The sequence below is a fragment of the Sylvia atricapilla genome, chromosome 2, assembly GCF_009819655.1.
Source record: "Sylvia atricapilla isolate bSylAtr1 chromosome 2, bSylAtr1.pri, whole genome shotgun sequence".
In the NCBI taxonomy this organism is placed as follows: Eukaryota; Metazoa; Chordata; class Aves; order Passeriformes; family Sylviidae; genus Sylvia; species Sylvia atricapilla.
The window spans coordinates 45,703,601-45,716,901 of NC_089141.1; the positions used below are offsets into that span (position 1 = coordinate 45,703,601).

The 13,301-nt window shown below is 51.6% G+C and overlaps 1 protein-coding gene across 1 annotated transcript; it reads left to right on the top strand.

The window, feature by feature from the left end:
- The first annotated feature begins 9,225 nt into the window (after positions 1-9,225).
- Positions 9,226-10,418, top strand: GSX1 (GS homeobox 1). The gene is made up of 2 exons (XM_066339446.1): positions 9,226-9,613; positions 10,063-10,418. Exons 1-2 carry the CDS (start codon positions 9,226-9,228, stop codon positions 10,416-10,418), a joined length of 744 nt encoding a protein of 247 aa, XP_066195543.1.
- The last annotated feature ends 2,883 nt before the right edge of the window (positions 10,419-13,301 follow it).

Below are 13,301 nucleotides of genomic sequence, written 5' to 3' on the forward strand. Positions count from 1 at the left end.
ATATTTACCATAAAATTTTAAGCAGTAAAAATAGTATTTGTTGGAACTGGAGGCAGTAGAGCTCTTCCCCTTGCGCATTTCCCCATCTTGGTTGCCTTCCCCCATCTCATGGGAGCTGCAGCAGAGATATCTTCCCCCATTTCTCACTTCCTAGCATAACTGAAGGGGCCACCAAAGGGACATGTAAAGGAAGGTTGAATTTATATTCCTTTGCCCCCATTGCGTGGGTTGACCAAGCCCATATAACCAAGTGAAATATGATGCAAACATAAAAGAAAGTATTCTTTAACCCTCAAACAGAGTTTCCAAGCTGTGACAGAGATGCAACAGGACCTGTGATGATTCACTCTGGAGTGACCAGGGGTCTGCAGAATAAGCTGGCCTCAGAAGAGCATTATAGTGTTGTTTTGATCCCTCAGAAATAGCCTGAGCTAACACACTGCTGAATCAATCTGCATTCTGGAAGGTTTCACGGAGGTCACAATGGTGATATTTAGGCTTGCATCCTTCTGTGTGCATTTGTGGTTTGAAGAATAATTTTTAAAAGTTTTACAGGAATCTTTTTTATTTCTTTGGTTTTCAGAGAGTGGAAAGCACTTGTCATGATTTTGACTCTGTAGTAGCACTCTTCACTGGGTGTTCAGCTTACTCCTGGGCAGGTTTTATGTGGGACTTTTCATCATGTCTGCAAAGTATTTTTGGCATCTTAGATTGCAAATATATGTCTCAAAGGAGAATCTCAGCTACAGACAAGTGCCGAATACACAGGCACAACACACACGTACTCTTGTGGTCTTATTACCTATCACGTGCAGCAACACAGAAGCAGGAGCCTTCCTTGTCTGCCTCATCTCCAAAAAGGAAGATGTAGTTTTGAGACCACCAGTCATAGAAAAAAACCCCTCCCTTCTGAAGGGAGAAGGAGTTTCCTGATGTGAGGTTGATTATGTTCCTGGAAGGGATTTGGTGAAATAAAAGACAGTGAGTGTTCACAGGACAAGTGAAATGGAAAATCATGGCAGGCACACTTCAGTCTGTTTTTCCTTGGTGTAGAACATCTCATCTGTCAAAAGAGAACAAGTGGAAGTTTGGTTAAAATCTCTTGAGAAGAATGGAATTTTTTTTTGCAATTGCTGAGCTTTTTCAGATGGTGAGGAAGATTGGATCCAAATATTTATTCATCACTGAGAACAATTAGTCTCCTGGCATCTACTGAAATTTCTGAATTTATCTCCTCCTCTTTCCTAATTGCCACATTCTTTTTCCCCCAGCCTGTTCTTTATGGCGAGTTTAACCCACTGCTTCTTTTTATGTGTCTGTGACCAATACAGCAGTCTCCTCATCTGTTTGGGGGTTTTGTTGGGTTTGGGTTGGTTTTAGTTTGTTGGTTTGGTTTGTTTTGGTTTCGGTTTTGGTTTGGGTTTGGTTTTGCTTTTGTTTTCTGTTTCTTCTAGCCCTGCATCTGGGCAATGAGAAAAATTTGGAGAAGACTGGAAACTCTCCTAGTTTTATCTTTTGGATGTGATAATTGGAAGACTTCAGACTCAAAACTTTTGTCTCACACTTCTGGATGAAAAGTTATTAGAAGACTTGTTCCATTTGCTGAGGGACTGATCTGGCTGAAGAGAAGAAAAGAGAGACAACAAGGGAAGATGGTGATGGAAAAAATTACAGACACTCTGAAGAAGACAAAGAAAAATAAGGACAGCATCCAATGAAGGAGTGAAGTTGAAAAACTGGAGGGAGAAGTCACAACAAAGAGAGTAAAGGGGAATGGTTGCCTAAAATCTAATGGATCAATCTGATCTCCCAGGACAGGAACACCAAACCCACACAGGGTTCTAATTAGTTTCCATACTCTAGGACAGAAGTAGAGTTAAAAGGCTCTGACCTCGTCTATACAAGCTGCAAGAGGTGTCAGAAAAACAATGATTCATTGTCAGATTCAGTGATTCAAAAGTGGGAGTAGAGGGGCTCCACACAGCTCATGCTGTGCAGCTCCATGGCTTCTGGAGAGTTCATGCTCCAAAGAGCCACCGCCTGCATCCATGAGAGAAGGAACAGCTGGGGCAGAGCAGTGCAGAGGCAGAGCACCTGTGGGCTCCACCTGGGCACATGCATTTGGGGGAGGCATTTAGGGGTCTGTTATAGCTCCAGGTAAGCATTTCTGGTGGGATATTTTTCTCTTTTTTTTTTAACTGTGAGGGTTTCTGCAATAATTCAAATGAATCCCTCTGTGCAGGTACATGTTTCTTCCCACTGACTACAACAGGAGCCAACAATGACCATCTCTTATGTATACTCCCTCCTCTTACAGCAGTGCATTCCCTGTATCTCTGTAATAGCTACCTGCAGTGGCAGGTAACACACTGAGGAGAGTTTATGTAGCCACAGTACAACCATATAAAGAATGAAATTCGGCTAAGACTATTTTGTGTCTTATAGGGGAGAAAGAATATTTTGAATGGCTGATGATCAGAATATATACGGCCATGAATTTATCATTTCATGATTATGTATTTCTCATGAAGTGCAAGAGTTGAAGTTCAAGGGCCTGACAAGCCTGAGGGATTCCAGAAGTCCAGGAAATCCAGCATGTATTTTGGAGTATGCTCCCTTCCTCTTGAACTTCACTGGCATAAGGCCCATATTTTGGGATAATCTTTTTCATATAAAAGCACCCAGCTTTGGGCTATCTTCCCAAAAGGTAAGACTGGTCTTCTTGGGACGATGGGGTGGACAGAATAGCTGGACCACCATGGAAGGAACCACCTCAGCCTGCGGTGGGAGGGACTGGCACATGAGGACAAAGACAAAAATTGAGCTCTTTCAAGAGAAACTTTGAGCCTGTTTGCTCATGCACATGCCCAGCAGTAGCTCAGCTGTGATTCTGCACACCAGGTACACAGGGACATAGGACGGAACAGTTTTTGACACCACTCTCCAAATGTGGAAGATGAAGATCTAACAGTAAAAGAATGTGAAGTCAGGTTTGTGATGTCCACGTTTTGAGTAGGAAAATTCCCAGGTCTATTACTAATCCAGGACAGCCTATAACAACTACAAATCCAAGCTTTTTAAAGTGTTAGGTCACTATACTTACATAAACAAACAAGCAAAAGAAAGAAATTCACAGGCTTTACTTGCATTTGACATATAAAAAAAATTGCATTGCCATCATGTATGTTTGTCATGTACTGGCTTGGATATCCCTGATGTTGTTTTTGTTAACCAGTGGTTGTTCTGCATCTCTAAAAAATAATCTGCTGTAAACTAGAAGATCTACATGCAAATATAAGAATGTCAACAAATGGCTCAGTTTCCAGAAAATTATTTCTCATATAATTGTCACAGTATGGTGGTGTAGGGCTGTAAACACCCATCACACACACTTGATATGTCTAAATAAAAATAAATAAATTAATTAATAAATATCAGTTAATGTCCAGATATGCAGACACAAACATATGTAACCTAATATGTTCTGGATACTCTACTGTGTTTAAAAGGAGTGTTAAAATCCTCAAAAACGTATTGAAAATAAGAACATTATTTTGTCAGTTCAGAGTGTTCCTATTCTCAATCTGCTGCCAGGACTAGAGAGTTAAAGGAATTAACATACCTCGGTGAATAAACATTTAAGCTGAATATTATCAAGCTAAATAAACATTTAAGATAATAATTTCATGTTCATTTTAACTGTGATGAACACCTGAGAACATGTATTTCTCAGCATCAAAGAAGGAACCAGGCTACACAGTTCTGCAACTTTCAAGCTCTGTCACCATGTCACCAGCAGTGGTCAGAAAACCCTGGGGCAGGCAGGTAAGCAAACCTCCCTATTTATTCACAAGCCTTGCCACTCACCATGTGCAACCTACCAGCACCTGATCCAGAGCAGAACACCCTGCCCCATTTTCCATACTCCTCCTTTGGCAACACTCGTGATGTGTTTCTGCAAGTGGCTGTGTAGCAGCATTGCAAAAGCATCCAGGAAATGCCTTCTGTGTGTTGGGGAACTCCACCTGGGAGCTTGTTCTTCTGTGGCTTTATTGGCTCTAGTACCTTCAGCCCTCTGGTATTCTTTTTTAAATGACAGGGGAGAACTGTCCTTTTGTTTTTCCTGTTGGCTTCCCGTAGAACTTCACTAAGAAGTCAAAGAAAGATCTTCATCAGTGAACCTAATAGATCTGTAGTTCTTCCTGTGCCACCACAGAATGCACTAGCCAGATGTCTCATTCAGCAATAACTACACCCACTGCAAGACCCTCCAAATCTTCCAGGAAGGGGACAAGGAGCCAGCACTGAAATCAGTGTACCCACAACCTCAAGGACCCGTGCTGCAGATCAATATGGTTTGATGATGCCATCCACATTAATGTGATTAAAACCTGAAAAGAAGTACATCAGCTGCAGGAAACTGTTCAAATGCTTAGTATAAACAACAGATATGATATAGCTTCATACTGAACAGGATGACAGGATTTCCCTTTGGATGTTCTCAAAAAGCAGTCTGACAAAGTCTAAAACTTTCAGTTTGTAGAGGATTTGAAATACATAAAGGTGAGAAGTTTGGAGAAAGGAGAAGACAGCAACAAAAAAGGGCTGGGAAATAGGGTAGATTCTGAGGTTGAAGGATAGTATTTCTAACAATTCTGTACTTTAACAACGTCAGCAGAACTAATATCCAACCCCTCCTTTGCAATTCCTTGTCTTCATTACTCTCTTCATTACTTTGAGTACTTTTGTCCTACAGGATCACCAGCAATTTGAAATGTGGTCTTACTATAAAAGCAAAAGGTTATTTTAAATTGTTTGGGTTTGCATATTCCCACTTTTCTTGTTACTTTGTTATTATTTATGTCCAGCTGCTTCTTTGAAACAGCTTCCTCAGTGAAAGGTCAAATCAAGGAGGAGAAAAACAGAGCAACAAATTTTCTTCTTAGAAGATGAGCACAAGATTCCCTTATAAACCAAACCTGTTAGGAACCAATGGGACTGAAGAAGATCTAAATGGCAAGCCTCTACCCTAGGTGTGTGCTGTGGAAAGAGAAAAGAAAGGTCAAAGAAACAAGCATCTTTGATTTGGTCCTGTGCCACAGGTTTTACTGGCAAGATACGCTGTTGTCTTGATAACTTGTGATGGAAAACAAATGAAACCGGATAAACCACAGGGAAATGTGGCAGGGCTGGGTCATAGAAACATGGAATGGCTTAGGGTTGAAGGGATCTTAAAGATCACTTAATTCCAGCTCCCCTCATCACGGACAGGTTCTCAGGTCCCATCCAGCTTGGCCTTGAGCACTTCCAGGGATGTGACATCCACAACTTCCCTGGACAACCTGTTCCAGTGTCTCACCACCCTCTGGATTTCTTCCTAACCAATAATCTAAATCCCTCCACTTCCAGTTTAAACCCATTCCCCTTTGTGCTATCAATATCTGTCCTTGTAAATAGTCTCTCCTTTTTTAAGCCCCCTTTAAAACCATTTCTGATGGGGTACAAAATTGATACAAGTATAATTTTGAGAGCACTTGATGGAACAGACAGAGATAAAGAAAAACTCACACAACAAAAGCCTCTGTGGTTTAGCCTTTATTTTAGAAAAATTGAAATTAAACACAAATATACTTTAGGTTTCCGGAAACGCTTGCATTGTGGGTCACTGGAAGCCAGAAGTAAACTAAGTAAACCAAAACTATTATAGGTTACTCAAACTCAGAATCATTCAGTGCTAAGTTAATTGAAAGGATTCACAGGTATGTCACAGGCTTGCTCCTGGGTGTGTTTGTCCAATGTAAGCACATTCTTTGGACTAACCTTCACATGCTGTGTGCCTTGTGGCTCAATATGGGCTTTAATTTACATTTTGGTATTTGCCATTAGAAAATAATTACTCAGGCTAGGCTGGGGAATATTACAGTCACTCACAAATCGTCAGCCCTGCTCAGCTACCGAGGAGGGGGTCTCCTTGGAAATAGCCATTCCTTCTCATTCCAACGGGATTTCATCCTCACCTCCCCACAGCTCCCAAACTGAGGCACCTCTCCATGCCTTACTTAGGGACTGATGGTGCGTGGCACCTCCTACCCCGAGACAGAAACGGCGAGCGGAGAGTGAGAGCCTCATCACAAAGGGCGATGATGGCCGGTCCCTCAAAATGACGAGGGAGCTCTTCTCAGCCCTCGCCGGCAGAGGCAGCGGCAGTGTGACTCCTTGTCCCCTCGCAGGCAGCCGTGTCGTAGGTCACCCAGCCCCGGGGGGGAAGGAAGGCACGGCTCCGTCAGCGCCAGCGCTGTTGCCCTCTCTCTCCTTCATCCCCCCCAGCGATCCCTGACGGTGCCCTCAGTAAGGCTCCCCCGGCTGATGCTCACCCTGATGCTTCCCCATCCCCGTTCCCCGGGGCTGTGACAGCGCGGACAGGGCGCGGGGGAGCAGTCACCACCCGGCGACTCTCTTCGACCGGAGCCCAAGCGCCGGCGCTTCCCGCTGCCGCCGGGCCCCTGTCCCGACAGGAGCCTTATCCCGACAGGAGCCTTGTCCTGACAGGAGCCCTGTCCCGACAGGAGCCCTGTCCCGACAGGAGCCTTGTCCCGACAGGAGCCCCGCGGGGCCGGGGTCGCCAGCCCGCCCGCCCCCCGCAGCAGCGGCGGTCCCAGGAGGGGCTCCCCCCGCGCCCCCCGAGCCGCCTGCAGCCTGTACCCCGCCGGCGGAACTCTTTCCCCCTCTCTCGGAACCCGTTTCGTTCAGCGGCGATTTCGTTTCGAGATGGCAAATATACGAGAATTTCCTCTGTTTGAAAAACCAAACCAAACTAAAAAAATTCCAAAAAACAGAAAAAGAGGGGGGCGCAAAAAGACAGGGGAGGGGAGCTGGTTTAAAGCGCTGGGATTAAAGGTCTTTGCTAGTTTCAAGCGCTCATAAAACGGCTTGAAGGATGCTATTTTGCTGCAGTCTAGGTTATTTCAGCCCACAGTTGCACAACAAACCATTTAAACATTTCAGCACAAAACAGATTCCATTGTTGAGCTGCACATTAAAAAGTGTTATTCGCTTTGAAGTTTTTGTCTAATGGCTCTAAACTGAAAGAAAATGTTTTCCTATTACTTAATTCAATCATAGCGAAGAGGCTTGGTAAAAAGCCCACGGATTTTGCCCAAAGTGTGACAGAGTTCTCTTTGTGTTTGCTTATCCTCTGCTGTCACACACTTTAATTCGCCTCTCTTTATCTGGCATTCAAAACTTTCTTCAATGACATTCAATAAGGTCCAGCGGCTGGAAAAAAAAACTGGTTATTTTTTTGGATATTCTTTCCCAGTAGCTTTGGGCTTGGTGTGCATTCAGAAGTTGTTAACCCTTTGCCTCCCTGCGGCTCGGAGCCCCGGGGTTCAGCCCCTGGGCAGCGGGAATCCCTCGGAATAAGGCTGAATCCACCACCCCCCGGTGGCGAGCCACTACTCAGCGGGGAAAAATACCCCTTCCTGGGACACGGCTCCGGCGGAAAATGTTTTGAAATACCTTTTCCTTAAAAATAAAAAAGAAAAATCCAAACCCGATTAACGCTTTCAGGGCAATGACACTTGGGAACCCTTTCTATATCATTGCGGGACTGAGTTTTTATTAACATTCGTTATTGTTCGCCCTGTAATTTTCGCCGTTCATTTGTGCACATCAGTACATTTTTAGGGTCAGGCATCAACAGTCTGTCGGCAGAACTCCCGTGGATTGCTATAAGAAATGTGACCATAGGCAAAACAACCTCTGCACAGCCAGGAGACACGGAGTACGCTGCTTCCAAGGATTTTTCTTCCTTTCCTTCCTTTCTCACCCGCCCCCTACCCTCCTTTTAAGAAAGTCCGTTCGGTTTCCAGGCGGGGAGGTTACTGTCGGGAGCACTCTCACCACGTTTTGACAGCGGTCGGCGGGCGCGTTTGTCTTTTTATTGCCCGTATATTAAACGGGGGAAATCGCGGTAGAATATGTATCCTCAGTATTATTTTTTTCTTATTTGTTATCATTCCTTATTCACTTACTAAACCAGCAAGGCCCGAGGAGCGCGGCGCGGGGAGCCTCAGCACGGGGCAGCGCCGGAGCGCGTTAGCTCCGAGGGACGCGCGCTGGCTTTGGGCACCGCTGGGAACTCAGCAGATCCCTCGGCTGAGACATCCCGACACCGCCGCGGTGTTTGAGTCGAATCTCATCGTTCGGGAAAAAGAAGCCGTTTCCCTGTGGTCCCCACAGCCCCGGGGACCCCCCGGCGATGCGGGGTCGGGCCGGCGCGGTTTGGGGCTGGCCGGGGCCGGGGCCGCCGCACGCGTGTGCCACGGTGCCATGGTGCGATGGCAGGTGTTACCGCCGGGACTGGGCGCGGGGACCGGGTGTAAGGACACGGGGAATGTGCCGAGCGTCCCTTCTTCCCCCTCCGCGGGTGTCGCCGGCACGGAGCGGGGTCTGTGTGTCGGGTTTTCTGTACCCGCACCAGCGCAGCCGAGACGCTTGTGGCTTTCCGCACCCGCTAGCTGTGCCCGGGCGCCCACGCAGAGGACGGCCGGATGTCCTTGCCGGTGGAGCACCGGCCGGCACATCTCTGTGGCCGGGGGTTTCGCCCGACGGCGACGACAGCGACAAGCGGCAGGTCCCGGATCCAGGCTGGAAACAAAGAAGCGGGGCTGGGGAAGGCTGCAGGCGAGGCAGTGGGGACGAGACATCCCGGAGGCGAGGGGAGAGAGAGAGGCCGTGGGCACCGGGGGGCCGACCTGGTGCCACAGGTGGGAAAGGCACCGGGGGGCTGGCAGGGCAAGCTGGCGCCGGCGGAGACCGTGGCTGCAGCCGGCAAAATAAACAAGTGGGAACGGGCTGAAAGCTGGGCTGAAAGAGAAGGAGAGCGATAAAGAGAAAGAAAAGAATATTAAATCGCGAGAGAATGAGAAAATAACCCCGCCAAAGGCAGAGGAGGGGAGAGGCCGCCTGCTACGGCGTGGGTGGGGTCGACAAGAATAGAGTACATTATGCAGTTCATTTAGTTAACAAGGGAAATAATGAGGGAGCGTGCGGCGTGAATGCCAAGAGAAGAGCCACAGAAAGCCCATTGAGCGCCCGGCGCCGCCATCACATGGCGCGGGCGCTATTTAAAGCGGGCGGCGGGCGCCCTTCAGCACCACTCGGGCTGGCCAGCGGCGCCGCGCGGGCGCTGCGCGGGGCGCTGCGCGGGGGCTGCGCGGGGCAATGCCGCGCTCCTTCCTGGTGGACTCGCTGGTGCTGCGGGAGGCGGGCGAGAAGAAGGGAGAGGGCAGCCCTCCGCCACCGCTCTTCCCCTACGCCGTGCACCCCTCGCACCCGCTGCCCGGGCTGCCGGCCGGCGCCTGCCACGCTCGCAAGGCCGGGCTGCTCTGCGTCTGCCCGCTCTGTGTCACCGCCTCCCAGCTGCACCCGCCGCCGCCCGCTATCCCCCTCATCAAGGCTTCCTTTCCTCCCTTCGGCTCCCAGTACTGCCACTCGCCCCTGGCCCGCCAGCAGCACTCCGTCTCCGCCGTCAGCGTCGGGCACGCACCGGCGCTCTACCAGGGCGCCTACCCTCTGCCCGACCCCCGGCAGTTCCACTGCATCTCCGTGGGTAAGGCGGGCAGGGGCGGGCAGCGGGGGCTGCATGCCTGCGTGACGGCGGTGGGCGCTGCGGGGACGTGACGGGCATCCCGGGGGACACTGCCGAAGGCACCTGGGGAGGGGGGTGCCTGCCCAGCGCACGGAGACCGGACGGGGAGGCGCGGCACCTCTCCCTGCCGGTGCCCCGGACACTGAGACGGGGAAGCCCCGCTGCTGCCCGCCGAGCCTCCGATCCAGGCTGCGCGTTCGGGAGGAGGGGGCCGCGGTGCACTTGTGGGCTGGGACTGCAGCCTGGCAGCCGCTTTGCTGGATGTCAGACCCCCGGGGACAAGGAGGAACTGCGGCCCCGCAGTGTGGGCGGCAAGGAGGGCTCAGCGGGGACTGGCGGGTGCCGGGAGTTGCGGGGCGGGCGGCGGAGGGTGCAGCAGGTCCTGACGGTGCGCTCCTCTCCATCCCCAGACAGCACGTCCAGCCAGCTGCCCAGCAGCAAGCGGATGCGCACCGCATTCACCAGCACGCAGCTCCTGGAGCTGGAGAGAGAGTTCGCCTCCAACATGTACCTCTCCCGACTGCGGCGAATCGAGATCGCCACCTACCTGAACCTCTCCGAGAAGCAGGTGAAGATCTGGTTCCAGAACCGACGGGTCAAGCACAAGAAAGAAGGCAAAAGCAGCTCCCACCGGGGCGGGGGGGGCGGCCACAGCTGCAAATGCTCGTCCCTTTCCACCACTAAGTGCTCGGAGGACGACGAGGACTTGCGCATGTCTCCGTCCTCCTCGGGGAAGGACGACAGAGGTCTCGCAGTCACGCCCTAACCACCCGTACGCCCACCCCGGCTCCGCAGGAACTGTGGCGAAAGCAGGGGAGAGAGTCCTGCCTGCCTCGGTGCTGACATGCAGCTGAAGGATTTTATACTGTTTTGTATAATTTGTGTAATTTACGAAGGACTTTCTCGCCTTTCTAGACCCCCAGCCCACGGGGACGGGTGTCCCGGCACCCTGCTGTAAATAAACTCCTCCCTAGGACCCCAGGCGTCGCCCCATAGTGCTGTCCCACTTGTCTCCCCGCAGGCGCAGCCCCGAGCCCGGGCAGCTCCCCGCAAACCTCCCCGCGCACCGAGACGGGCGCGGAGTGCGCGGATGCTGCGCGGCGACGGGCGGTGCGCCCGCCTGGAGAGATGCTGTCCCGGGCTCCCTCTGGTAACTCGGAGGTGCTCAAAAACGGGCGGACAGACGGGGAGGGTTGAAGGCTGTTTGGGTTGCTATCTTTTCCTTTTTTTTTTTTTTTTTTTAAACTTTACAAAAAATTGTTTTGTTTTGACTTCGTCGCTGCCGGGCGCACAACTGTGGTTGTAACCATTCCGTCCCACTCCCTCCCCGCGGGAGATATTTATTTATTTATTTATGTGCAGAGAAACGATGATGGCAATGATAATAATGATTATGGTAACAATAAAAGCTCGTTGGTGGTGTATTTCCTTCTTTTCGCGTAGAAAGCACCTACTCGGCGTCTGTGCGCTGGGAGCACCGTCGCTCTCCAAACCTCTCCGCCGCAGCTCGGCACCGGGACCCGCCCGCCCCGGCGAGCGCAGATGACGGGGAGCGTTCCTTTCTCCGTGTCGGGCTGAAGGTACGGGGTGCAGGGGACCCCCACTTCTGTCCCGGGGACTCTCGCGCGTCCTTCCCCGCGAAGCTAAAGATCGGGCCGGGGAGAGGTGGGCTGAACACGTCTCATTCCCATCCCAGGCGTGAGTCTGCCTACGGCTGTAGGTCAGGACCAACACGTGGCTGCCGGCGGGATTCGGCTCCTCTCTCTCGGTGCCCGCCGCCGCCAGATAGGAAGGACTGTCCCAGCCTCCCGCTAACCCTCCGGGGCCGGGGCCGGCCCTGCTGGGGCTCCCTCCACCAGGACAACCGGGTTCCGGCAGCCCCGCTCCGGGCAGCGCTTTGCCGGTTTTTACGCGCGGTGACTCGCCCCCGTCGGAAGCAGCCGAGAGGTTCCCGCAGCCCGGGGGGAGCCACAGGAGGTGGCGCGGGGCCGGACCGGCATCAATCTCCTCGGGCGCGGGACCTCCAGAGCCCGGCGCTCCGGTGGCCGCTCCGTTCGTGCAGGGGAAAGCCCCTTGTGCCGGGACTCCCGCTCCGCTCGGGCTCACGGGGACCACCTTCAGTGGGTGCAGCGGCCGTCCCTGCACCGGCAGCCGATTCCTCGACTCCCCACGCGAGGCCCCAGAGCTGCACCGCCTGGCATGGCGTGTTTCATGCCCTGCAATCCGGGGAATGTGCTTGGGTCCCTAAGCTACCGTAGGTTCCTACCCATACCGGGATGGGACCCGATTTTCATCCCAGAGCCTGTCCAAAACATGCACCAGGAAGAGCCAGGGAAATATCTTCCTTCATGTGAAATCCCTGCGGAGAAGGTTAATGCTGCTCCACACGCAGGCTGAAGTTGGTGCGGGAAGCTGTGGGTTTGAGATCCCTGAGCACCGAGGGTAAAGACAGAGCAGGTAAAAGGGGCACTGCTGGGACAACATCAAGTCCTGTCTGTGAAACAAACATGTCACCCTCCAGCCCTCCCAAGACACCTTGTATAGCTGTGGGTCTGGGAAATCTACCTGTTCCTGCTGCTGCACCCCACGGATGAGTGGAAAGCATGACCCTGCAGCCCACAGCACGCTGTGGATCTCTCAGGACACACAGGACGATGTGAGGTAGGGAGATGGATCAGACATGACAGTGCAGGACAGGCACAAGGCAGTACTCTCACCCTGCTGTGACTAGCCTGATTTGTGTTCCCCTGTCTGGAAGCTGCAAGGGTTTGGTGGCACGAGGTAGCTGCACTATTAAGACTGAGGCACATGGACAAAATGTTCAGGCTCCTTGGTGGCCTTCCTTCACCCACTGACTCCTGGGACCCTTTGACCTCTTACGTGTCCATCTTGGCTTCCTCCTCTGCTGGCTTCCCACATTACCCAGCTGAGACGGGATAGCAGGGCAAGCTCATAGTTAGGACACATGATGGACAGCATCTTCCTGACTCCTTTTCCCTTGACTGTTGGGGATAAATTTGGCAGGTTCGAGACTAAAATCTGGCCCTGATACAAGAGTCAGTCAGTCTTGCCTGGTGCTTGGCCCTGTAATGTTCCCTGTGTGCCTGTCCTTCCCCAGTGGACCAGTTTCAACAGAAAAGACCTCTCAGAGGACCCTAATTGGCACAGCAGGGCCCTGTGGACTTTCCAGCACTCACCTCCCATCCTGCTCACATTTACCAGACTTGTCATGAAAAGTCATTGCAAAATAGAGGCAGAAACAGCCTAATGTGGGTTTAGCAAGGGGCCTGGCATCCTCTTACAGAGCACTGGCACTGAAGTCAGTGGCACCAGTAGAGGCACACGCGTGTGCTCCTCGTGCCTGTTCAGCAGCATGGGACTGAGCCAGTTGGCTGGCAGTGAGGGGCAAGGAACACCAGCACTGAGTGTTTGAGTGTTGCTATTGGGTATTGTGGTGGTGCTGCTGCTGAAGCTCTCAACATCCTTGTCTGCCAGCACATTCCCACCAAGTCTCTGCTCCTCCATGGCACAAGCCCCGATATACAAAACATGCCTCCTCACGCTCCTGTTTTGAGGCTGAGTAGAGGCAGACAGGGGGAGTTTCTCACCACTGTGATAGAGATGATGAGGCAGTGGCACTGCCCACACA